Raw genomic sequence first — 27474 nt, 5'->3', positions numbered from 1 at the left:
GGAGCTAAGGTCCCAACACACCCAATAAATAAGATAGTATATAGTATTTAAATTACATCGTGCTGGGCGCCTGGGTGGCTCAGTTGGTTAAGTGACTGCCTTTGGCTCAGGTCATGATCCTGGAGTCCCTGGGTCAAGTCCCGCATCGGGCCCCCTGCTCGGCAGGGAGTCTGCTTCTCCCTCTGACCCTCCCCTCTCTCATGTGCTCTCTCACTCATTCTCTCTCTCTCAAATAAATAAAGAAAATCTTTAAAAAAGTAAAATAAAATAAAAAATAAATTACATCATGCTAAGCAAAATAAGTCAATCAGAGAAAGACAATTATCATATGATCTCACTGATATGTGGAATTTAACAAACAAAACAGAGGATCATAGGAGAAGAGAGGAAAAAATAAAACAAGACGAAACCAGAGAGGGAGACAAACCATAGGAATCAAACTGAGGGTTTCTGGAGGGGAGGGGGATGAAAGGATGGGGTAACTGCGTGATGGACATTAAGGAGGGGCATGTGACGTAATGAGCACTGGGTATTATATAAGACTGATGAATCACAGGCCTGTAACTCTGAAACCAATAATACATTATATGTTAATTGAATTTAAATAAAAAAATGTTTAAAAAATAAAAATAAATAAAAAAATAAACTTTCATTCAACTTTTTAAAAATATTCAAATTACACTGTATAAACTAGAGGTATAAAGAGAATTAGAAATTAATATGGCTTAAGTTATGATTAAATATTTTTCATTGAACATCATCTAAATAATAGGAAGTACCCACTGTTATAATGAAAGTCACCACCTTGATCACCACCTTCCAGGCTTGGAGTAGCCATGGACAGTTCTGGCCAAAGAGAACAAAGCAGGAATCTGCTGAGGGATTCACAGGAAAACTTACTCTCCTGATACAACCACAACCTTGTTCCTGCCGTCTCCCTTCACCTTTCTTCTTGCAAATGCAATGGCTAGAGATATAGCTGCTATCATGCACACAAGTGGTTGGCCAAGAAAATAACATTTGCCCTGACATTGCTGAGATACTGACCATTGATCAAATATCAGCAACCACCTACCTCCAGACAATAATACTCTTTTTGTATAAGTCATTATAGTCACATTTTCTGTCACTTAGAGACCAAAACAATCCCAACATAGAAGTCCAGAATTCTAGACCTGTCTGTCTCTGTCATTTACTAGATGTAGATGACAACAGGCAAGTCACTCTACCTTTCTGCCTACCTACTTCCCATAAACAAATGAGAAAGCATTTCAAGTGCTATAAAATACACTACTGTAAGATATTATCACTGCCTTTTGACCTACTGATACCTCTCCTCTCCTTGACCACATTTGTATTCAAAGGACCCTCACTGAAAGATTCCCCAGTGACTGACAGTGATTAAAATTCCCCTGCTGCAAGGAATAAGTTTTCCTGTTCTTGTGAACAAACATGCTGGAAGACATGGGAAAATCTTGGATTCCCATGATCTTAATGCCTAACCCAGGTCACTGGGAACACTTCCCAGGAATGTAATGAAAAAGTTGGGGGAGGGAAAAGGCAGGAATGTAATATGCAACAACCCCACTTAGCTTCCTAAAAATCATGATTTCCACCACAGCATGCTACTGAAAACCACCTGGAAAGTATTCAAATTTAACCCTCACACTCTTTTTTTTTTTAATTATGGAGCTACATGGCTACCCTCTTTGGAGGGCAACTGCATCTTTCTTTTTGATTTTGCCAAATGTAAAAATACTATAGTATTGTTCATAAAAGCCAAAAAACTAAAAACAAAATTCCACCAATAGAAGACTGGTTGAATAAATTATGACACAATCATATAATAAAATATTAAGTAACTTTAATATTAGGTAACTTTGCATATGTGATGATATGTACATAATGAGCTCCAAGAGCTATTAAGAAAAGTAAAATATAAAAGCACATACTCCCATTCATGTTAAAAAGAAGCAAAGGGGTAATATATACTCATATATACCTTGGTACACACATAAGACTATTGTGGAAGGAGACATAAAACTGTTAACGGTATTTGGGTCTGGGAAGAGAGCTAGTTCTGGGTCAGGTGAAGACTTTCCACTATATGGGGACACCTGGGTGGCTCAGTCGGTTAAGCAGCTGCCTTCGGCCCGGGTCATGATCCCAGGGCCCTGGGATCAAGTCCCACATCGGGCTCCTTGCTCAGCAGGGAGCCTGCTTCTCCCTCTCTTTCCCTCTGCTTGTGCTCTCTCTGTCAAATAAATAAAAAATCTTAAAAATTAAAAAAAAAAAAGACTTTCCACTATATGAACTTTCATACTCTTTGAATATGTTTTATAAACACACACATTTTCAGTTTAAAGAACTAGTTAAGCAGTATTTATTTTCCCCTACATTGGTGTTTACAGCCCATAAGTCACTGGGCTTTCTGGAATTTTTTATTTATTATGTACTCTTGGTAATCCAGCAATAATTGCTAAACCTCTTGATTTTGGAAATAAGGTTTCCCATTTACGTGGTCTATAAATTGGCTACTAACTGCACTTATCCATATGTTATCCATCCTTTCTTTTTTTAATGTTTCTGTATAAAAACAAAATGCTCCTGGGTATTGACTTAATAAAAGTATATAAACTTGAAAAAAGTTATAATAATAGCTATTAATTATTGAGTACTTATGACATGCCAGACATTGTTGACAGTATTTTACATGTATTAACTCACTAAATCTTCCAATAATCCTATGAAGTAAGCGCTGTTATTATCTTCATTTTACAGATGAGGAAACTGAGGCAAGGAGAGATTTTTTTTTTTTTTTACTACTTGTTCATGGCCACACAGCTAAGAGGTAGCACAGTCAGCATTTGAACTCACATAGGCCCTAAAGGGTGTGTCCTTATCTACTACCTCTCATATTTACTTAACTTTTTTCTTTAGGTAATCTCCATGCCCAATATGTGGCTCGAATTCACAACCCCAAGATCAGGAGCCATGTGCTCTACCAACTGAGCCAGCCAGGCCCCCTTGTGCGTGTGTGCGTGCATGTGTGTGTGTGTGTGTATTTTTATGCATTTGTTTGTTTTTATTTATTTACTCTCATATTTATTTAAAAGATAGATATTTATGTAATTAATATGAAATGTCAAGGAACAAGGGATAAAACCATTTGTAGATAATAACTTCCAAATACTGTTTACTACAGGCCAAGTACCTGACCAGGCACTTGACATAAATCATCTCATTTAAATTTCATTAACAATATACAAGGTAGATATACATCCTCATCACCATTTTACAAATAAGGAAACAGGCTCAGAGTAATTAAGCTACTCCAAGATGACCAACTTTGTATGTAACAGCGTTGAGTTTTAAGACCAGGTCTGTGAGATTCCAAAATCTAGAGTCGCTATAATGTACAGGTTTTTCCTATAACATTACTTTAAAGACGAGGTAGGTAACCAAATCATACTAATCTGTCAGACAAATGCAAAAATCAACTCTGCTTTACATAAAACTAAGCATCCCTGACAAACTGCTCATAAAAGAATACTGGTAAATTAAGAATCCTATTCTAAATACACTGGGAAAGTTCTGAGCTGAATCATCCCATAAAGTAAAACACCACTCCTTAATTTCTCTTTTTCTTAGTTTGTACTCTTGCATATAAAGTTTTTGCTCTACGTAGGATGGAAGTTAGTCTGAACCTCTCAGTGGATATTCTAGAGTAAAAGACAAAGAAGACGGTATTTAAACAATCAGAAGGAGGGATATCTTCTGAGGTCTAAGAGTGCATTTGATTGATGGGGGTCAAAAGGCAAGGGACTCAAAACTAAATATACCTTATCTTTATTTAGGTGAAAAATGTAAAACCAAAATACTATTTTTCTAACATGACCTCTTTTTTAAAAAGCTTCTTTTAAGCTATCTTTTGGTCCAGTATGACCAACTCAGGAGACCACCCCCACAAACCCCCTAAAAAGGGAACAAGTAAATGAAATATATATCCACTGAGAAGTCGGACTCTCTTCAATAAAAGGTGATAGCACAAGTACATGAATAAAAACAAAAGTAACTACTGGGTTATGCTGGTTTCACCGTGCTGCTTCTCCCACAAAGAATAAAATGAAGATGGGCGCCTTGGTGGCTCAGTTGGTTAAGCGACTGCCTTCGGCTCAGGTCATGATCCAGGAGTCCCTGGATCGAGTCCTGCATTGGGCTCCCTGCTTGGCAGAGAGTCTGCTTCTCCCTCTGACTCTCCCCCCTCTCGTGTGCTCTCTCTCTCTCTCATTCTCTCTGTCTCAAATAAATAAATAAATAAATAAAATCTTAAAAAAAAAAAAAAGAATAAAATGAAGATGTGAAACCTTCAAAAATTAAAAAGCACAAGGCCGGGCGCCTGGGTGGCTCAGTTGGTTGAGCGACTGCCTTCGGCTCAGGTCATGATCCTGGAGTCCCTGGATCAAGTCCCACATTGGGCTCCCTGCTCGGCAGGGAGTCTGCTTCTCCCTCTGACCCTCCCCCCTCTCATGTGTTCTCTCTCTCTTTCTCTCTCTCTCAAATAAATAAATAAAATCTTAAAAAAAAAAAAAAAAGCACAAGGCCTAGTGGGAAATGGAACAGACTAGGGCCTGGGCCAACTGTTTAAATGAGAGCACCCCAGGCATGATGGGAACTGGATGCCTTCCTGCACCCCTTAATCAAGATTGAATTTCTGTCAACAGGTCTCACTGAAAAAAAAAAAAAGAAAGAAAAAAGGCACATGCGTCAACCACATTCCCCTGAACAAATCAGACTGCCAAGCAAGAGAACCAGCTTCACATTTCAAAACTATCTGAATCTACCACAGCTCTAGACTCCTGCAAAACTAGGAACATTCTGAGTGAAGAAATAGCTCTTTCAGACCAATAATCCTACAACAGAACTGAGGAAAAAGCCTCTCCCATATTATGAACTACTTAGGTTCCTTTTAAAACTGCCTATTAAGAGCCATCATCATATCATACAGCTCATTTTTGTTTCCAGCAAACAAAGACTAAAAGGATGCATATAATCTCTTTCCTTAAGAAACTCGTATTTGAGTGGAGAATACAGACGACTGTGATAGAGGGTGATCCTTGCTACAACAGGGGAAAAACCAAGGCCACTGTGGAAGTACAGAGAAGGGGACCAGGAGGGTCAGAGAAAGGTACCTGGTAGAAGTGATGCCTAAAAGATACAGACAGTGGTAAGCATAGCATAACCTATAGAGATGATGAATCACTATATTGGAAACTGAAACTAATGTAGCATTGTGTGTCAACTATACTCAAGTCAAAAATTAAAAAAAAAAAAAAAGAGGGGCGCCTGGGTGGCCTAGTCGTTAAGCATCTGCCTTCAGCTCAGGTCATGATCCCAGAGTCCTGGGATCCAGCCCCACATCGGGCTCCCTGCTCCGCGGAAAGCCTGCTTCTCCCTCTCCCACTCCCCCTGCTTGTGTTCCTTCTCTCACTGTGTCTCTGTCAAATAAATTAATTAATTAAAAAAAGAAAAAAGATATGCACAAGAACAACAACAACAAAAGCTAAGGATGAATACTGACTTTTTCTAAAGGAAGAGATAAATGAAAAGGGGAAACAAATGTGGGAAAAGCACTTAATTGAGGAAGACTGCAAAAGAAGCAATGTAACTTGTTTCCACATTCATTTGAAATTAACCTCCATCATGCCCTGTCCCTCTTCACTCTCAAACCAAAAATAACTAGACTTGACAACCTCTATAAATCAAAAGGTGCAGGTTCAGAGGAGGTGGGGGAAAACTGCAAAAGGGTGCATTCTAAGCAAGGTTGAAATAGTAGACTAGCAGCTCCTAAGCAAAACAAAGACTTTGGTGTGACAGATGCTCTGAAGCACTTCACTATCCACCTTGTGAGCTGCATTGTACCTATTTCTATTGGAAGAAAAATCATGAGTTAACTGATAATATAATAAACAGAGTAAGAGTAAGTCAAGATTAGAAGTGTATTAGTTAAATGGTCCCATCCCAAATGGTGCCATTTCCCCAGGCACACACTCTCCTACTTTCACAAGGGATAAGAGATCCTGTTACCGTACCACAAGTTAAATAGAGTTGAGTTATTTTCATCTTACCCAGGGAAAAAACACCTACATTTTTTTTTGTACATAAGGGATTAGCACGAGTCAGTAAATGGCAACATAATCCAGCATGCAATTTTAACTGTTAATCAAAGTCACAAACTAAGTCTAAAGGAAGTTAATGGACTTTGTGCTTCCACATTTATGTTTGCTAACTTCTACATTGAAATTGGATCTGTTTACAGAAACAGATCCGCGAAGCTTCCAAAATTGGGTCAATTTAAAATCCAATGACAATCCCTCACTGTCCAAGCACTCACAAGTCAGCACAGGACACATGGACACTTGTTGTAATTCATCACTGTCTAGAAACCTCAAGCACATATATTTTTTATCATCTCTCTCCCAAACTCGTGAGTTATGGATTATGAACTCAGTTCTGCTTTATTTAATTTATCCATACAACTCTATAAACAACTGCTCTTATACAACTAATAAGACCTGGATAAAAATCAATGATGCCATTTACCTTCAAACCAAATAATGACACAGATCTTTGTAGAACACTAAAAGGAAATCTTTGTAGAATATCAGGAAATCTTTGTAGAATATCAAAATGTTCTGCTGTTTCAGTAGTAACAAGCTGAAAGAGTTTGTAAGGGTTGACAGTGGGGCAGCAGGAGGTTACATTCCTAGTGAAATCTCAATCACTCAGTCTTGTAAAGATTTATATCGTTCAAAAGGTATCCTTCTTGGGATGTAGATACACAGATACCCAAGAACCTCAAAGAGTGATTACCTATGAGATGCCAGGAAGTGAGGTAGATAGTGACAGGGTTGAAAGAAGATTTTTAACTATGAAACTTTTTATACTATTTGATTTTTGTACCATGTGAATGAATGTATCACATTTTTTTTTTAAAGATTTTATCCATTTGAGAGAGAGAATGAGATAAAGAGAGAGAGCATGAGACAGGGGAGGGTCAGAGGGAGAAGCAGACTCCCTGCTGAGCAGGGAGCCCGACGCGGGACTCGATCCCGGGACTCCAGGATCATGACCTGAGCCGAAGGCAGTCGCTCAACCAACTGAGCCACCCAGGTGCCCTCACATATTTTTAAAATATAAATTTGTACCTGTGTGAATATACACTATTAAGTGGGTATGTAAATCAGCATAATTTTCCTATGAAGCAATTTGGTGTTACATACCCAAGCTTTAAAAATATGAACCTTTGACCAATGATTTTACTGCATAAAAAACTATGGCAGAACCATATAATGGAATACCACATAGCCATTAAAATTATGTTGTAGCGGGATGCCTAGGTGGGTCAGTCAGTTATCCCAGGGTCTTGGGATAGAGTCCCGCATCAGGCTCCTCGCTCAGCAGGGAGTCTGCTTCTACCTCTGCCTGCTGCTCCCCCTGCTTGTGCACGTGCTCTCGCTCTCTCTCTCTGACAAATAAAATCTTTTAAATAATAAATAAAAGTTGTAGCAAATTTTAATGACATGAAAAAATGTTCATAACCTAATTATTAAGTTGAAAAAAATAATGAAAATTTTTAGTGTAGGACTTTTATTTTTAAGATTTTATTTTATTTATTTGACAGAGAGATACAGTGAAAGAGGGAACACAAGCAAGGGGAGAGGGAGAGGGAGAGGGAGAAGCAGGCTTCCCACTGAGCAGGGAGCCTGATGTGGGGCTCGATCCCAGGACCCCAGGATCATGACCTGAGCCAAAGGCAGATGCTTAATAACTGAGCCACCCAGGCGCCCAGTGTATGAATTTTTAAAACCAAATATGGGCACAGAAAAATTTGGAAAGAAATCTATCAAAATATTAGCAATACTTTATCTGAGAGGTAGGATAGTGAGTGATAGCTTTCTTTTGCTTTTCTGTATTAAATAAATTTTCTTCCAAAATGTTACTTTTGAAGATACATGAAACACTTTTGATGGTAATATATTAATGTTCCTCTTATTCCTTTTTAATGTAACTGACTGTGGACATAGCCTTACATGTGGTTTAATCTATCAGTCCACCTGCCTACAGGCTTGATTCAGAGTTGCAATATACTTTTTCACCTCTCTTCTGAAATGTTGAAGTCTAGCAAATACTTCTTATCAAGAACCTATTAGAAAGAGAAAGGTGATATAACAGGTTCATGTTCTCTGTAGTAAAAATGGTAAACAGAGAACAGGAAAGGGCTACAAAACAGCAAGGATACCCACTCTCAAAACCAAAGAGTGCTTCTGGGAGCTAAGATCTAAATAGCATAAATCTACCCAAATGCCAAACTTAATTGTTGTTTCAGCTTAAGTTTCTTGATTATACATATGCTGTCTCATGGTGTCTTTAATATTATACACTCCCGTTTTAAAACTACCTTTCCAAAATCTGCAATTTAGGAACACTGACACCAAGGGGTGATAGGCTACACTTCTATTCAAACATCAGGACAAATAGTAGGCACACTTATAATATGAAAAAAAGGTACCTTGAACCATTGATCTCTAGGTCTCTGTCTCAAATACAGACCTATTCATAGAATTGTTTGGGCTGTTCAGTCTCCCAGTGGTCATTCTATTTCCTAACTCTACTCATTGCAAAGAAAATTCAGTTTGCCAAAGGGCATTTAGATCTCTTCTTTCTTCCTTCCTTCCCCAGCAATTCAAAAAAGAATTAGGGAAGAGACCCAGGAAAGGCTGAAGGAAAAAAATATGTAGGAGATATAGAAAAACTTCAGAACATCTCCTGGCACCTAAACAAAAAATGAAGGACTTTCCTACATAATTCTGTCTCCTGGAGAAGCTTAATTGCAAATGTAGGGTAAGTTAACTTTATTAAGCTTCGAATACACAGACTTAAGCATAAGCCTGGCCAAAACAACCCTATTTTATTAAAAGTTTTAAAGTTTTTTTTTTTTTAAGATTTTATTCATTTATTTGACAGAGATAGCGAGACAGCACAAGTAGGGGGAGCGGCACAGGGAGAGGGAGAAGCAGGCTCCCTGCTGAGCAAGGAGCCCGATGATGCAGGGCTCAATCCCAGAACCCTGGGATCATGACCTGAGTCAAAGGCACTTAACCAAATGAGCCACCCAGGCACCCCAAAACCAAAAGTTTAAACAAATTTACCAACCTAGTTGAATACATCCAGTTTTTTTTTTTAAAGATTTTATTTTATTTATTTGAGAGAGAGAGAGAGCACAAGAGGGGTTAGGGTCAGAGGGAGGAGCAGACTCCCCGCTGAGCAGGGAGCCCGATGTGGGACTTGATCCCGGGACTCCGGGATCATGACCTGAGCCGAAGGCAGTCGCCTAACCAACTGAGCCACCCAGGCGCCCTACATCCAGTTTTTCATACCTGAAATTTTGTAGTCAATTTAGATAATGCCCTCCTGCCTATCCAGTTCAGCAGATAGTAAGTGGGCAATTTCTGTGCACCAAGACTGTTCTAGTTCTTGTCTAACCAAACTCTGCTTTTTTTTTTTTTTTAAAGATTTTATCCATTTATTCATGAGACAGAGGGAGAGAGAGAGAGAGAAGCAGAGGGAGAAGCAGGCTCCCAAGGAGCAGGGAGCCTGATGTGGGACTCGATCCCAGGACCCCGGGATCATGACCTGAGCCGAAGGCAGACGCCCAACCATCCAAGCCACGCAGGCGCCCAAACTCTGCTTATCAAGAGCCAGTTTGTGTCCCATCTGCTTCACAAAGACATCCTTGCCTGTCTTAAGCCTCATTTATCTCCCTCACCTCTACATTGCCAGGGCACCTACAATACATAACACTGTCATATCTTGTTCAGATTGTCACTTTTTTTTTTTAAGATTTTATTTATTTATTTGAGAGACAGATAGAGAGCACGAGAGGAAAGAGGGTCAGAGGGAGAAGAAGACTCCCTGCCGAGCAGGGAGCCCGATGCGGGACTCGATCCCGGGACTCCAGGATCATGACCTGAGCCGAAGGCAGTCGCTTAACCAACTGAGCCACCCAGGCGCCCCTTGATTGTCACTTGTCAATCTGAATCAGTCTTTTGTCCTCAAGCATACCAGAAAACCCATGAGAACATCATACATCTGAATATCCATAGTATCTAACACCAATCTGAGTGCACAGTACACCCTCAAGTCAATTAATTAGCTAAGTGAGCTGGGAGCCACAAAAATTTTTATCCTGAGACTGGTAACTTAATACTGAGCTACCACACCCAACAGTGCTACTCCAAAAAACCAAGGGCGATATAGGGGTGGCTTGACAGCGTATGTATGATACACTGAGGACACAACACAATATCCTTATTATAGCAGTAAATAGTTCAAATTCTGACATCCGATGAGTGAGACAAATACAAAGAAAGGCCATAGGATGTCAAGACAAGGTAAAACTGAATGAACCTAGGAGTACATAAAGGATGACCTCCGAGCAAAATCAGCAGAGCACTCAATGCCGCCTCGTCCTAAGCAGGGCTGATTGGGCAAACCCTTGGTACTTAACTAGGAGAAGAAAACTGTACATGAGACAAAGAAACCATACATCAAGAAAAAGGGGGCAAAACAATCCTACCATATTATAGTCTGGTTCACACTTTTCCTTTCTTCTTCAATCTATAAATGTTCTAGGACAGAAAATTAGAAAGGCAATAATACCTAGATAATCGTTACAAAGGGGGTGGGCTAATAAACAGGATGAATTTTAAATCCCAAACAGAAAAACAACTCCAACTGGAATTAAAGTCCCGCAATTATGTTCTCACACCATCTCTATTACCTTTCTATCCCACACAATACTTTGTAAATCTAGTTGTCTGTGACCACATCTGTTTTCCTCCACCAAAGCCACACTTCTTGAGGGCGGGGCTACTGTTTCACCCATTTCTTGAAATTTAGATTGTGAGCCTCAGTTTCCTCCTCTATAAAGTGGGACGAGGAATAGCACCTGCTTCATTGGCTTCGTGCGATAATTAAGTGAGAAAACGCACGCAGAGTGCTTAGTCCAGTGAAAGCTTATCTCATCTGTGCGTGGTAACAATGGTAGTTACCGTTATTAGCTTACAGCCTCCAGCAACCCCTACTTCCCCCTATTTCCCACGGCCTCTACCTCCAGATGCAGCCCGCTAGTCTCGGTCGGGACACACTTCACTGGAAAATCCTGTCACCAAGAGAAGGGTGGTCCCATACCCGGCTCCTTCTCCGCCTGGCCAGGGCGGCGCCCACACAATACGACCGCCTCAGACGCCAGTGTCAAGAGGCTCCTGGAGGCGCTACGGGCTTGGGGGCGACCTCCAGCCGTTCAAAAATCAGGGAAAAGGCAGGCCGCGCCCCAGCTGCTCCCCGTTTCTCCCCAAGGCTCACCTCGCCTCAGCTCTGACAACCGAGCGCCCGGAAGATCAGCCGCGGGACTTCATTCAGTACCGTTGAAAATTTGAACCCAGGCTCTCTAGTCGAATGCACCAATCAGAGTGCGGGAACCGGCAATCCTTAGCCTCCGGATTGGCCCAGAGGATCCAAGGACGCCGGAAGTCAGGATGAGGAACAAGCAAACAACCGACCCGGAAGGCTCCTGGGAAATGTAGTCTCATGCAACTGCGTGAGCCCTTTGGAACAACTCTAATAAGGAAGTTACTACAAAGCCCAGAATGCTCGACTCCAAATTATTCGGGAGAGGTGGTACCAACTGAAGAAATAAGGAGTCGCTTCAGGTAACAGAACGGCGCGCACCTGGACCTCCCCAAAACTTTCACGAAAGAAAATTTTTTATTATTCTTCCTACAGTGGTGCATGGTGCTTTGAATGTTCATAGGAATTCGAGTTTTAATACAATCCCCTGTATACAACATGGACTCGCCCTCAGCTATTCTCCCAACCGTGAAGGAGTCTCTCCAAGTCTTTATTGAGCCCATGCCCTGATATTACTGGCTTAAAGCGGCGTTTTATGATTGGTTGGTCCTTCCCTTTCAATTCCATTTACGTCCCTTGCTTTATCATCCTCGTATTTTAGAAAAGAAAACAAAGGCTCAGAGAAGTTGAGTGAATTGTCTAAGATAAATAAGTAGAGGAGGTGGAATTTGAGTTAAGGACGTCTGGTCCTGCCCATCATCAATAATCAGTCAGAAAATAATAGCAGCTACAAGGGGGGAAAGATCACTGTAAAAAAAACTACAGCGTTTAAGAAAATAAGCCTAAGACCTTTATCTGAAAATTAAAAACTGTAAAACAGTTAAATAACTATAAAAATAAGTAAAGGAGATTATATACTTTATTAGTGGATGGGGAGATCCAATACTGTAAAGCTGTTAATTTTCCATATGAAGAGTTCAAGGCAATTCCAATGAAATTCGCAATAGGTTTTGTCTTTGAACTTGCCAGGTTGATTCTAAAATTTATCTAGAAGAGGAAAGCACAAGATGTGGCATCTGAATTTTGAAAAATAATGGGGAAGGAGGGTGACTGCCATACCAGCTCTCATGAACATTAACATATTTTTAAATTATCATAATTTTTATTTATTTATTTATTTTTTATTTATTTATTCGTGAGAGTCAGAGAGAGAGAGGCAGAGGCAGAGGGAGAGGCAGGCTCCCCGCCTAGCAGGGAGCCCGACGCGGGACTCAATCCCAGGACCCTGGGATCATGACCTGAGCCGAAGGCAGACGCTTAACCATCTGAGCCACCCAGGCGCCCAAAATATCGTAATTTTTAAAGTATAGTTAATTGTATAAATAAAAAAAGTCTATGAATCAGTAAGAAAAGGACAAAAACTCAATAGGAAAAAAATGGGGGAAATGGGCAGTTCTTAGAAGAAACAAATTGGCCATTAAAGATAATGCAAATGGGGACTCCCCTCTACTTGCTAGATGGGATGCTGCCCAATTCAGGAATCACTTAATAAAGCCAATTAGATATTCAAATTAAAAAAAAAAAGACATGCAAAGGTAGTTGGCCTCAACTAGCAACACTGAAATTTAAATTAGATTTAAATTTAAACAAGAAGGTACCATTTTCACCTGTCATATTGTTTAAAAATTAAAAGTTCAATGGTATCAAGGATTTGCAAGGTAGGGAATGAATGGGTTTGGCTGCTTTAGAGGGCAAGTTAGCAACATCTGTTAAAATGTCAAACATGTATGCCCTGTGACCTAGGACTGCTATTTCTAGGTTTAGTTCCAAAAGGCACACTCATCTACTTTCACATAGAGGCACAGAGAGGCACAGTCACCACAGCATAAACTGAGCACCTACCATGTGTCAGTCACTGTACTAAATGTGGGGGTAGAATCATGAAAAGACAGACAAAATCTCTGTCCTTGGGAACCTGGCATTCTACCGGAGAAGACAGACTCTAAACAAGGTAAATAAATATAGTGTATTAGGAGGTGGTAAATGCAAAGCCATTTGCTCTCCAGGCCCCGAGGGGTGGATGGCAATGAGAGGAGGAAGGCAGGGGCTGGACAGAGACAAAGGAAGGGCAGGGTCTGACTACACTGTGGCCACCCACTTTCAGCAGACACATCACCCAACCACTAGGGACCTGCAGGGCCACAGAGGAGCCAGACCCGGGTGGGGGTGGAGGTAAAGATAGAGAGCAGGGGCATCAGAGCCGTGCCGTGTCCAGGGCCTACTAGGCAGAAGGTGCCCAGTGGGTGAGCGAGTGAATGAGGCAGTGCCTGCAGGCCAGGATGTGTGCAGGAACTTCCCAAGTTGTTCCAAGGGGTAAGCCTGACCCAAGGGATTCATCTCCTATCATTCCTTCTGCATTGATTACATTCTAGGCTGAGTCTCAAGTTCCCATTCTTCATGAATGGATGACTGCGCGGTCTGAAATCACCAAAGCAGCCTTTTAGAGCTGAAAGGAAGCACAGACACATCTCGTCCACTCTACCTACAATTTCAGCCATCACTGTTTTGGCCTTATCCATGGGAAGGGGGTTTGTAATTTTAAGTAGAGTAGTTCAGGGACGTTTGGAAAAAGACCACCAGAAGGTGAAGAGTGAGCCATATAGATAGCTGAAGGAAGAGTGTTCCAGGCAGCGGGAGCCACAAGTGTAAAGATAGGAGCATAGCAGGCATGTTTTAGAAATAGCTAGCAAGTCAGTGGCTGAATCAACTGGACAAGGAGGAGAATGTCAGGAGATATTCTGGCAGACCAACTGAGCCATAGTGAGGACTTTGATTTTTACTCTGAATGAGGTAGGAGGCCTGGGAGGGTTTTGAGCATTGATTAGCTCTCTGCTTTTAATGGGATAATTCTGGCTGCTGTGCTGGAAACAGAGGGAAGGAGAACAGGAATGGAAAAAGGGAAATCAATTAGTAGGCTGTTGCATTGTAGTTGTGAGAAATTGGAAACCACCTAAATGTCCATAAGTAGGAGGATATTTTAATAAACTGTCTATAGAATGGAATACTAAGCATCAGTTCAGTTCAAAAAAGTTCAACTGATCTGGACTGATGGGGCAGTATTTTTGAGACACGGTTTTGGTTAGAAAACAAGCTGCTGATTGATATAAATTCATTATGAAACCATTATGTTTTGTTAAATTTAACTTAATTTATTTTAGGTAAACTCTATCCCCATTGTGAAGCTCGAACTTATAACCCCGAGAGCAAGAGTTGCATGCTCCACAGACTGAGACAGCCAGGCACTCCCGAAACCATTATGTTTTTTAAAAATATGCAAAACAACACTCCACTTTTCTTGTGGGTGTGTATAAATAGTGTCAGCTAGCACTTATCTGGCACTTACCGTATACCAAGCATGGTTTGAAGTGCTTTACATATAATAACCTATTTTATCCTAATACTAACTCTGTGAGGTCATGTCATCATTTCCACTTAATAGATTAAGGAAATTATGGCTCAGAGAGGGTAGACAACTTTTCAAAGGTCACACAGTTTGTATGTGACAGGGCCAGAATTTGAACACAGGAAGTCCAGCTCCAGAGACCAAACCCTTAACCACTGCCCTACATTGCCTCTCCTAAACAGAGATATATATATATATGACAGAAGGTATGGAAAATTTACAACAAACTGACAAGTGTGGGAACTTCAGAGGGGAGGAACTAAACTGGATTGTGGACAGAAAGGACAGATAATGTGAGTTTTATCTTGGTTTTAGAAAAGAATGTAGCCATGTAGTTTTGTGTGATTTGAATTTATTGTTTTTTATAGTGGAAATCTGGTAGGGGAGAGAAATCTGCAAAGGAGAGAAGAGAAGGAGCCAGTGGATCAGAAAGTTATTCAGGCTCTTCAAACTCTTATTTTTTTTTAAGCAAGGGAGAAAGAAAGAACCAACTTCTACCCTTGCTGCTTCCATATCTGCTCCTTCACTCTGTGTCTGTCAGTCCCTCCGCCATCTAAACTAGTGGCCACCAGGCCAAAAATCTGTACTTGCCTTCCAGCTCTGTGGAGGCCTCCTACTTCATGGAGAATGGACACCAGCCACCCATTGGCTCTGGGTGGCAACTAATTCTCAGACACCTCCAGGCAGGGTGGCTGCAATCACCCAAGAACACCCCCCTGGAGAAGGTTGCAAGTGTGAGCCATTGGTGACAGCCATCAAAAGGATCCCTGGAGAAGGGAGCACCACTCTGTCTTCCATAGTTCCCATCCAGCCAAGCAAAGGGAAATCTGCAGGTGTTTCCTGGTCTCTTTCTTCACAGCTGATGTGGAGTTCTTTTGGGGGAAGGATTACAGAGACCTTAGCAACCTGATTAAGAATGAAAGACCATAGGAAACAACCTGAATGTCCACCAACTGATGAATGCATCCATAAAAGGTGGTAAATCCATGCAATGGAATAGTATATTTTAGTAAAGTGAATTAAGTACTGATACATACTATAACATAAATGAACCTGAAACATTATACAAATAAAAGAAGCCAGACTGGAAGTGACAAATATTGTATAATTCCATTTATAAGAAATTTCTGGAAGAGGCAAATCCATAGAGACAGAAAGTAGATTAATTTTTGCTAGGGCCTGGGTGGGGGGAGGGAGAGTGAGTGATGATGCAGGGGTTTCTTTTAAGCTCATGTAAAATCAGTGCTAGCCAGGCCCAAGTGGGGCCTTTGTCTTTTGGGAGTAGGAAAGAGAATCTCTTGAAATCCCATCCTCTGCATTTGCAGTGGGCACTGGCTTGGTACATCAGCAAGGTACTTTAATATTTGAGATCTTTTATATTAAAATATGTTTTAAAATTACAAAAATAATACATGCCTATGACAGAATGGAGGGTATATGTTAGGTGCTGTACATTCATGACTTTACTTATCTTTGCAACACCTTTGCCAGGTAGGTGCAATTATTTCCAATTTCCAGATGGAAAAAACTGAGGCTCTAGAGAGGTGACATGAACTGCCCAAGATCACATAGCAGAGTTAAGATTTGCAGCCAGGTCCATTTGGGTTCATAAACATATATGAAGTAAAAAGTGAAAAAGCCCTGTACCTCCTGCCACACCCCATTGCCAATCCCTCTCCCTCGGTTAAAAAAAATTAGTGTTAAAAGATGATTATGTATCTTTCAGAGATTTTTGCATAAAAATACAAACCCTCATATATCTATATTCATACATGTACACATTTAGGTATTTTTATATTTTTATATATGTGTTTATATATTTTTAATTTCTCACTTTAAAAGTAATACTTTCTTATTTATAATACTTAGAAAATATAGGAAATAATAAAGAAGAAACAAAAAATAACTATTACATAGACTTTAGAAGAAGCACCATCTCCACTATTAGCATTTTAGTATATTTCCTTCCAGTCTTTTTAAAATGTATTAGATATTCAGTAGATACAAATATAAATATATGTATGTAAAACGTATGGTTGTATAAAGAATGAGGCAACAGGGCACCTGGGTGGCTCAGTCGTTAAGCGTCTGCCTTTGGCTCAGGTCATGATCCCAGGGTCCTGGGATCGAGCTTTGCATTGGGCTCCCTGCTCTGCAGGAAGCCTGCTTCTCCCTCTTCTACTCCCCCTGCTTGTGTTCCCTCTCTCGCTGTGTCTCTCTCTGTCAAATAAATAAATAAAATCTTTAAAAAGGAAGAAAGAGAGGGGCGCCTGGGTGGCTCAGTTGGTTAAGCGACTGCCTTCGGCTCAGGTCATGATCCTGGAGTCCCGGGATCAAGTCCCGCATCCGGCTCCCTGCTCAGCAGGGAGTCTGCTTCTCCCTCTGACCCTCTTCCCTCTTGTGTTGTCTCTCATTCTCTCTCTCTCAAATAAATAAAATCTTTAAAAAAAAAAGTAAGAAAGAGAGAAAGAAAGAAAGAAAAAGAAAGAAAGAGAGGCAAATTCTATATACATATGTACAATTCAATTTAATAAGAACATTTCCATTATCTTTCAAACTCTCAATTTTATTTGTTTCCCCAATTCATCCTGAACCCACCCCTGTTAATGTGCAATAGCTATCTTGAATTTTGTTTTTTTTAAAGATTTTATTTATTTCTTTATAATTTTACCACATAGATATATATCCCTGTATTAGTTATCTATTGCTACAAAACAGATTATCCCCAAACTTAGCTTAAAATTACAAATATATATTATTTTATACAGTTTCTGAGGGTCAGAGATTCAGTGGTTAATAACAGTGGTTCTGGCTCTGGGTCACAGATAAGGTTGTAGTCAAGCTGTTGGCTATAATCATCTGGAGGCTTGGCTGGGGCAGGGGGATCTTCACATGACTATTGGCAGGAGGTTTCATTTAGTTCCTCACCACACATGGGCCTCTCTGTAGGGCTGCTCATAACATGGCAGGTGGCTACCCCCAGAATGATTGATGAGAGAAAGAGATAACCTAGTCTTGAAAGTGACATACCATCATCCCTGCCATTTGCCATCAATAACATAGAACAACTCTGGTATATTGTGGGAGGGGACCATACAAGGGTGTGAATACCAAGAGGGAGGGATCTTTGGGGGCCATCTTGGATGCGGCTGGCTACCACAAACTCTACACAGTATGTAGATTAGTTTTTCCTGTTTTCACACTACATATAAATGGAATCATACTTCACTGTTCTCTTACAATTTTTTTATGCAACATGTTTCTAAGATTCTTTTATGTTGTGTGTAACTAAATCCACTTATTTTCTCACTGTATCATATTACTAAGTATAAATATACTACTATTTGTTTAAATGTTTTGCTATAATGGACCTATGAGTAGTTTCCAAATTTTTGCTATTACAAGTAGTGCTGCTATTGGGACGCCTGGGTGGCTCAATGGGTTAAGTATCTGTCTGTAGTTCAGGTCATGATCCCGGGGTCCTGGGATTGAGTCCTGCATCAGGCTGGATTGAGTCCTGCATCAGGCTCCTTGCTCAGGAGGGAGCCTGCTTCTCCTTCTCCCTCTGCTCTGCCTGCTTGTGCTCTCTCTGACAAAAAAAAAAAAAAAAAATCTTAAAAAAAAAAACAAGTAGTGCTGCTATAAACATTTTTTTTAAGTTTATTTAAGTTTACTTATTTTTTTTTTTAGTAGTAATCTCTACACACCCAATGTCGGGCTAGAACTCACCACCCCGAGATCATGAGTTGCATGCTCCTCTAGCTGAGTCAGCTAGGCACCCCTGCTGCTATAAACATTCTTATACCTGCACATGTGCAAGAGTTATTTTAGAGCATGTATCAAAGAATAGAATTGCTGGGTCATAGGTTGTGGGCATCATCAATTCTACTAGGTAACAATACATTTTTTTTCCAAAGTTATTCCATATTCTTGAACCACACTTGATTTTATCAGATTTTCCCATTTTTCCCAGTCTGGTGGGTGTGAAATGGCATCTCACTGAGGTTTTAGTTTTCATTTTCCTTGATAACTAGTGAGGTTGAGCATCTTTTCAGATTTATTGACCACTCTGTTTCTGTTTTCTCTGTAGCATCTATGCAAGGATTTTCTCCACTTTTGTTTTGTCTTTATCATATTGATTTATAGCCTTTTTCCTATGCATGGTATTTAGAGTGTCACACAACTAATTTTGTATACTTTTATTTTCACTTAACATTACACCACAAGCATTTCCTCATCATCTAAATCTCAGCAAACATGTTTTTAAAACAATGTTTTCTGGGGTGCCTGGGTGGCTCAGTCGGTTAAGTATCTGCCTTTGGCTCAGGTTGTGATCCCAGGGTCCTAGTTTCAAGCCCCATGTTGGGCTCCCTGCTCAGTAGGAAGCCTGCTTCTCCCTCTCCATATCCCCTACTTGTGCTCTCTCTCTCTCTCTCAAATAGATAAATACCATCTTTAAAAAAAAATTTTTAAAACAGTGTTTTCCAATTAAAACAAAATAGTCACGTTAGATAACACAGAAAAGTATAAAAAGGAAAAGAAAATTACCCATAATTTGCGTACCCAGCAATAACTACCTTTTTGCATTCTGGCAGAATTCCTTCTACTATATTTTGTGTGTAATGTACATTTTTTATAAATCATAATCCTCAGTATAGTTTTGCAATTTATTTTTTTAAGTGTTATGCTTTGAGCATTTTCCCACTTCATTAAATATTACTCAATTACAATTTTAATGTGGAAATTTAACCCATGTAAACCATCACCTTATTTATTGACCTTCTTAATTTTTAATTTTCTTTCCTGTGTTATAAATAACCTTGCACAGACATCTCTGTAGATAACTCTTTGGATGCATTTCACTTAAATTCAATTCCAATCAAAGATCATTTCTCAATGATCTTTCCAGACCTGTGTTTAAGGCTTTTGGTAAATATTGCAAAATTCCCTTCCCAAAAGACCCTATCCATCTCTCCAAAATATAAATTTCTTCATGTCCTTTCCCTTCAAAAAGCCTGGCTGGTTCTTCTGGTGTGTATGCAGTGTCCTGCACATGCAGATGCACATTTATGTTCAGTCTCTGCTACCACCACTGCCCTCTAAGCCATCCCAATTTATTTCTAGATCACACCATGGACACTCACGTTAGATCTCCATGCCTTTGCTGAGGCAGCGCCCTCCACCTAAAATGCCCCTTACCTCCTTTCTCTTCCAGGCAAAATCCTATTCTTTTAAGGACCAGTTCAATAAAGCCCATGTCTCTGGGCAGGGCTGATCTGCCCTCTGCTGGGCCCCCAAAGCACATCATAGACTTCCATAATGATAATTTTCACGTTGAAATAATTGTGACACTGGAGGTTTCACAGATTCACACAAATCAGATCACATCCTGCCTCAGTTCAAAACTCGTCCATGGGGGGCATCTGGGTGGCTCAGTTGGTTAAGCCTCTGCCTTCGACTCAGGTCATGATCCTAGGGTCCTGGGATGGAGTCCCACATCAGGCTTCCTGCTCAGCGGGGAGCCTGCTTCTCCCTCTCCCTCTGCCACTCCCCCTGCTTGTGCTCTCTCTCTCTCTGTCAAATAAATAAATAAAATCTTAAAAAACAAAACAAAACTCTTCCGTGGAACATAATAGAAAGTTCAGAAATTGGCCCCAATACACTTGGGAATGAAGATTATGATAATAGAGACATTTCAAACGAGTTGGGAAAAAATGAAATTATTGGGATAACTAGGTGATTGATTATTTGGAAAAAAATTGTGGATTCCTGCCTCACACCGAAGTGACTTTATGATGGCACAAGATTGAAATGTAAAATATGAAGCCATGTAAAAACTAGAAGAAAGTAGAGAATTTGTTTTCTAATATTGAATTGGAGGTTTTCCTAAGAATGACATAGAACCTGGAAACCACAAAGGAAAAGACTGATAAATTGAGATACATACAAAATAAAAGTTTGTCCATGGTAATAAATAATAAACTGGAAAAATCTTTACATCTTAGGTGTAGAAAAAAAGGATAAAAATTCCTATAAATCAACAAGGAAAAGCTCAATGGAAAGACCAACTGAAAAAAGGGCAAATGAAGTGAACAGAGAATTCGCCAGAACTCCCCCCAAAAAAGGCTCATAAATACGAAAAATTGCTCAACTTCTCTCTTAATAAAAAGAAATGAGGGGTGCCTGGGTGGCTCAGTTGTTAAGTGTCTGCCTTCCCCGCTAGGGTCATGATCCCAGGGTCCTGCTTGGCAGGAAGCCTGCTTCTCCCTCTCCCACTCCCCCTGCTTGCGTTCCCTCTCTCGCTCTCTCTGTCAAATAAATAAATACAATCTTTAATAAAAAAAAGAAATGAAAAATAAAAGTGCCTGTTGGTTTTTATCTTTCTGATTGGCAAGGAAAGTAAGGTTTGATAACACACTGCAGTTCAGGATGTAAGGAAAGAGGCACTCTCTTATTGATGGGAGGGCAAACTGGTACAACCTATGGAGAGTACTTTGCCAATATCCATTAAAACAAAACAAAAACAAGTTCATATACTCATTTACTGATATTCCACTTCCAGGAATTTACCTAACAGATAAACTCCCATGTATGCAAAATAACAAATGGACAAGTTCTAGCACTATTTGTAATAGGAAAGGAATGGAAACTAAGTGTTCACAAATAGATTAGGCAAGTAAATTATGGCTTGTCTTTATAAAGCTGTGTATTAATTTAAAAAACTGAGGCAGATCGAAAATGTGGAGCTCAGTCATAAGAGCAAGATGTAGAAGTGTTTATAGCAAGCTATCATTTGTGTAAAAAAATCTGTACAAGTAATTTGCCTGTGACTACAGTGACCATCTCTGAAAGACCTCAGACGAAAATGATGATCGCTGTGGGGGGACCCGTGGATTGGAAAGAAGGGGTGGGAAAAGGACTTAACTTTTCCATTCTATGCTCTTTGCATATTTTTAATATTCGGTGTTCCTGTACACCTATTTTTAATCAATTAAATTAACATAAAACACCTTTCAATGTTTAGGATCAAGTCTAACTCACTTCCATGGTCAACTTTCCAACCTCCTCCCATGCCACATTTCCTCTCCCTCACTACCTTCCAGTCAACTTGCTTCTCCTTCAGTTTCTGGAACATTCCAAGATCTTCCTGCCTCAGGACATTCTGCACAAGCTGTTCCGTCTTCCCAAGCTGCTGTTCTCTAGGTTCTTACCATGGGTCAGCATTTTCTTATATTTCTTTTTTTTTTTTTTAGATTTTATTTATTTATTTGACAGAGAGAGACACAGCAAGAGAAGAAACACAAGCAGGGGAAGCGGGAGAGGGCGAAGCAGGCTTCCCGCTAAGCAGGGAACGCGACGCAGGGCTCCATCCCAGGACCCTGGGATCATGACCTGAACTGAAGGCAGATGCTTAACGACTGAGCCACCCAGGTGCCCCAGCATTTTCTTGCATTTCAAGTCTTGCGTTCTGTGTCACCTCTTCAAAGAGGCCATCCCTGGCCACCCTACATAAACAATTTGTTGAATAAATGCCTCTCACTCGCTGAGCAGGCAGGGCAGGGTTTACATCCCTGACCAGCCAGTCTAAATAAGTACCTCCCTTCACTCTCTCTATAACAATACCCTGATTCACTTCTTTCATAGCACTAGTCACTATTTGAAATTACCTTGTTTGTGTATTTTCTTAGTTGTTTACTGTCTCTCTCCGTTTGTCTCCATGAAAGCAGGGGCCATGTCTTGTCTTGTTTCTATCTTCAGCAACCCAAATAATAAACATTTGTTGAATAAATTTATGCAACACGTACTACACACCATACACTGTGCTACAGATTTTATAAATAACTCTTCCAATTCTCACAATAACTCAATGAGGGAGATTGGTTTTTTACCTATTTTACAGTTAAGGAAATTGAGGCACGGAGCGGTTGAAGAACTTGCCAACTAACAGAGTTGGAATCCAAGACACAAGGTTCTTAGCTACAACACGACGCTTTTTAGATATATAACCTCGCAGATGGATGAAACTGACTAAACGAACGAACTCATGGAAATATGAATATAAACGTTGATTTTTTGTGTGTCTCCAGATTCCCCAGATCTGCCGCAAGGGGGCGCCCTCTCCCAGGTCTTGACGCCAGTCCTTAAGGCGCGCACTCCCTTTGCGTCTCGGGCTCGCGCGCGCTGCCGCGGCACCGGAAGTGACTGAGCTTGCAAGTTCCCCCCGGTCTCTTCAGGGGAAACTGAGGCCGGCTCGTTCGGAAGAGACAGCGCGAGTCGTCAGCCAGGTAGGCCGGCCCGGGTCCGCGGCGCGGAACTTGGCCACGAAGAGCCCTCGCGTCTGGAAACGACCTGGCCGATGAAGGGGGGATGTGGCCCCCCATGGCTCGCGGGGCTCGCAGGTGAGAGCGCCGCCTCCCCTGTGCGTGGCAGGCGCTGCGCCCAATGGGAGCCCTCGCCGTCCCGCTTCTGTGCTGACTGGGCTCGCTGATTGGTTACGCCGGGGCGGGCCGCCGGGGGCGAGACCCCTCCTCCCTGAAAGGACTAGGGGGCGCCCCTGAGGGAGAGCTGTTGCCTGGCAACGGGGCGGTGGCCTGGCGGGTACCCGGCCTAGCGCGCGGGAGAAGCCGCCAGGCCGCAGCCCACCCGCCCCGGGCTCGGGAGAGGTGCAGCCCCCGGCCCCTAAGCCCTCCCGGGGGCGCCAGGAAGCCGCCTTGGGCCTGTCCTCAGGAAAACGTGGTCTCAGCTGTTGTGGTGGGGGGAGGCTCGAGCAGGCCTCAGTCCCTCTCCCTGACCCGAGGAGAGGCCCAGCGCCTCACCCTCACCCCGTCTTTGTGCAGGGCGCCGGCGGCCATTGTGTCCGTGCGGGGAATGGAGGACCCGGCAATCCCCCTCCACCGCCGCCACGTCCAGGGCCTTTGGGGAATTAGAAAATCAGCGGTGTTTCTGGGGGGTCCCCGGCCGTCAGCCTCCCGGAAAGGCCCGGGGATGGCCTTTCCGAAGTCAGACCGCAGATCCGAGGCAGTTTTCCCCTCCCTCTGTCCCTTCTCGAAACCTTGAGCCCCATTGAGAAGTCCCTGCAGGGTTTCGGAAGCCTTACCCTGAGCTGGTACTTAAATAGAAACAACAACAACAACAACAACAACAAAAACCCCTAAACCCCACACCAGCCACCTCCGGGAGAGTTCTCCTGGCTCCCAGTAGGAGGCGGAGAGCCAAGGGGCGTGCAAGAGCGAGGGGGCTGGGCTCCCGGGTGGCAGGAGGCCGCTGCCGAGTGGCCGCCCTCGATCCGGGCGATGGAGGAGGAAGCAAGCGAGGGGGCCGGTTCCTGAGCTTCGTAATTCCTGTGTCGCCTTCTGGGCTCCCAGCCTGCCGGGTCGCATGATCCCTCCAGCCGGAGCTCCTTTTTTTGCCAGCCGCCGTGAGGCCGGCTGAGTTGCCGGCATCCCGGCTGCCACCTCTTCTCCCGACCTATGTTACAAAAGATCTTCCGGGGGTTGCACCTGCCTGCGGTTGCCTGAGACGGATTTGAATGTAGGTGGTGTGGGGGTGGGGGGCAGACTGCTCGTGGGGGTGACTTTCTGAACGAAGGCATTTCGGAGAAAAGGGGGTGGCTGGGGTAAAAAAAAAAAAAAAAAAAGCCGGTGTGGTGATTCAGAAAGAGCCCACGGGTGCTTTCAATTTGACTTCATTGAAGTCTTTTGGAAGCTAGACCCAGACCTTCCTAAGAGCCACAAAGAAACCAGTTCTGGTACCTCGAAGGGGAATGGGATATTGTAGGGTAAATGGCATGCATATTAATTTTTTTTTTTCCTGAAGCTCTTTCTCTCCCATCAGAACCCTATCTTGGCTTTGGATCTCAGAAGAGAACCCCTAAGCAGAGACCAGACTCAGTGAGTGAGCAGGTGTTTTGGACAATGGACTGGTCGAGCCCATCCCTATTATAAAGATGTCTCAGAGCAACCGGGAGCTGGTGGTTGACTTTCTCTCCTACAAGCTTTCCCAGAAAGGATACAGCTGGAGTCAGTTTAGTGATGTGGAAGAGAACAGAACTGAGGCCCCAGAAGGGACTGAATCAGAGATGGAGACCCCCAGTGCCATCAATGGCAACCCATCCTGGCACTTGGCGGACAGCCCTGCGGTGAATGGAGCCACTGGCCACAGCAGCAGCTTGGAAGCCCGGGAGGTGATCCCCATGGCAGCGGTGAAGCAAGCTCTGAGGGAGGCCGGCGATGAGTTTGAACTGAGGTACCGGCGGGCATTCAGCGATCTGACATCCCAGCTTCACATCACCCCAGGGACAGCATATCAGAGCTTTGAGCAGGTAGTGAACGAACTCTTCCGGGATGGGGTGAACTGGGGTCGCATTGTGGCCTTTTTCTCCTTCGGTGGGGCACTGTGCGTGGAGAGCGTAGACAAGGAGATGCAGGTATTGGTGAGTCGGATCGCGACTTGGATGGCCACTTACCTGAACGACCACCTAGAGCCTTGGATCCAGGAGAACGGCGGCTGGGTAAGGACCACGCCCCTTGTATGTACCTTTCCCTTGGCCTCCAGTCAGAGAGATGTCTAACAGCCTCTGCCCCGTATCTCTTTCTGTTATGCTGGGTGGTTATTGGAGACCGTTTGTTAAGGAGATGTGACCGGCCTCATTGCACCACAAGAGGTTAACTGTTCTCAAATACAGATGACCTAGTTCTTGAGGGACCAGGCATCCTTCATTCTGGTCACCTTCATGACCCTACTCTTTCATACTTGTGTTCCAGTTTCTCAGCAGAGGAAAACATAGCCGGTGTGTTTATTTGGCCCCAAATCTTTGTGAGTGGAAAGTTATTCCAGTGTTCCCCCTCACCCTGACAAAATGGCTCACCACAGTAAGGGCTGATGAGTGTAATGCCTCCGAGCCCCTGCATCCTTAACCCCCAGGGATGTCAGTCTTGTCCTAGGCTTCCCTCCCACAAATCAAGTTCCCTTTATTTCAGAGTTTGCATACGTGTTCCTCTACTCTCAGAACAGGGCAGGGCCAGGCAGAAGTTCCCACTGGCCTGGATGGCTGAGGATTGTCAGATTTTTAGGGCAGTGTAAGCTATGCCACTGGGCTGGTTGTGTTTGTGCTGCACCCCTCTGTTCATTTGCTCTGAAGTGTGCAACTTTCTGCATGGTTGGCCTGTTTGTGGAGCTCTTGCTGTGTCACGCATTAAGCCCGGGGACTTTGCACCTCACTGCCTGGGGTCGGTTGGGGAGCTCCAGCTGTTCTGCCTGTTGCTTTGCAGCCAGGGCCCTAGGGCCTCTTCACGGAGCACTGTTGGATGGCAAAGCAAGAACCTGGTCTCTGGGACTCTTTGGGATATAGAGATTCAGTGACAGACTTCAGAAACAACTGACATAGGTGTGAGTGCCAGCCCTGTCACTCAGCCAGCTGTGTGACCTTGGACAGGCCAGTTTACCTTGAGCCTCAGTTTCTTCCACTAAAAAAAGGCGGCAAGCTCTCTTGGCCTTGCAGAATATTGTAAATCTTGGAGCTAATGTGAGCAGTGACTGGCACCAGCAAGTCCCTGTAGTAGTTGTTACTGGTTCCAGACGAAGGAGTCGTGCCCTCATTCCTTTCCTAGGAGGGAGAATTCTCTTGCCCATCAGCAACTTCAGAGCAGTTAGTGGTGAGAGGTTCTTACCAGTGGTCATTGTAGGCAATGTTTGCTCTTCTACAGCAAACTCAGTCCTGATTTCCTTGCTTATCTCCCTACCTAGGGGAGATGCAGGGCTTATGAGAGGTATTCGGTCCCCTCAGAATATCCAGAAAATTGAGCAGGCCGTGGAAATAAGTCATCTATTGAAGGAGCTGAGGTGGAAGGGGCCTTGCAGCACGGACTCAGGAATGTCAAGAATGCAAATTATCCATAGGCTGGGCCTAGGGCGTGGCACTTCAGTTTACCTCTGAGCCAGAGACCGCCTAGTTTGCCCTTCCCCTGTCTTATTTCCCATTTCTTTGCAACTTCATTAACTCTTCTTGCTGCCAGTTCTTGTAAAATACAAAGGGGTCAAGTCAATAGAGGTCAGATGACTGGGGTGGGGTTGGGGGAGGTAAAAGTGGAGAGCTCTCGGAGCTAAGGCTGACCAGACTTGAAAGCCATTCTGTAAATGAACTCCCTGGGGGGATAAATGATTAAATAGTTCCTGTTGGTTTGTGTGATGACCTCGCCTGTTCCCTTCTGCTTTGATTCTCTTTGGGGGCAAATATTTGTTCAGCTGATTACAGGAGGGACAGGATTCCAGCACTTTAGACGCAGCCTCTGAGGCATCTCCTAGTAGAGACATGGGCCTTGTGCCTACCTTGCCTGACTATTGTCTTTGGCCAGGGGTGCTAATACCAGGTGGGTTGTTGCCAGCTATTAACAAAAGGCAGTCTGGGAGAGGTGCCTGTTCTGTCGGCCAGCCTCTGCAGAGGGCTACCAGGATCAGAGGATTGCCAGTCGCCCAGCATTGTATACAGAAAGAGGTTTTAGACACGGCAACACCAGGCAAGTTCATTAGATCACCCCTGTATTGAAATTCCATCTTGTCTTTTGCCCAAGAATTTTCAGAGCCCGTTAGACAACATACCA

The 27474-nt window shown here is 42.7% G+C and overlaps 2 protein-coding genes across 12 annotated transcripts in view; one reads left to right on the top strand and one right to left on the bottom strand.

Moving 5' to 3' along the window:
- The window catches only part of TPX2 (TPX2 microtubule nucleation factor), a 59693-nt gene extending 48162 nt beyond the window's left edge, over positions 1–11531 (bottom strand). For 3 of the 6 annotated variants that reach the window (XM_027620580.2, XM_027620581.2, XM_027620575.2), the window contains exon 1: positions 11428–11531. The gene's annotated coding sequence lies outside the window, so the exon portion shown is untranslated. The other 3 variants (XM_027620578.2, XM_027620579.2, XM_027620577.2) reach the window with 3 other exon arrangements.
- Positions 11532–23027: 11496 nt separating this feature from the next.
- The window catches only part of BCL2L1 (BCL2 like 1), a 52419-nt gene continuing 47972 nt past the window's right edge, over positions 23028–27474 (top strand). The window contains exons 1-2 of one of the 6 annotated variants that reach the window (XM_027620588.1): positions 23028–23160; positions 24710–25385. In XM_027620588.1, coding sequence (XP_027476389.1) covers positions 24822–25385 — 564 coding nt within the window. In that variant the 5' untranslated portion in view covers positions 23028–23160; positions 24710–24821. Of the gene's footprint in view, positions 23275–23456; positions 24407–24691; positions 25386–27474 lie in introns of those variants that run through there. The other 5 variants (XM_027620587.1, XM_027620584.1, XM_027620585.1 and 2 more) reach the window with 5 other exon arrangements.

Source organism: Zalophus californianus, chromosome 8, assembly GCF_009762305.2.
Source record: "Zalophus californianus isolate mZalCal1 chromosome 8, mZalCal1.pri.v2, whole genome shotgun sequence".
NCBI classification, from domain to species: domain Eukaryota; kingdom Metazoa; phylum Chordata; class Mammalia; order Carnivora; family Otariidae; genus Zalophus; species Zalophus californianus.
This window is presented reverse-complemented; position numbering and strand designations above follow the sequence as displayed.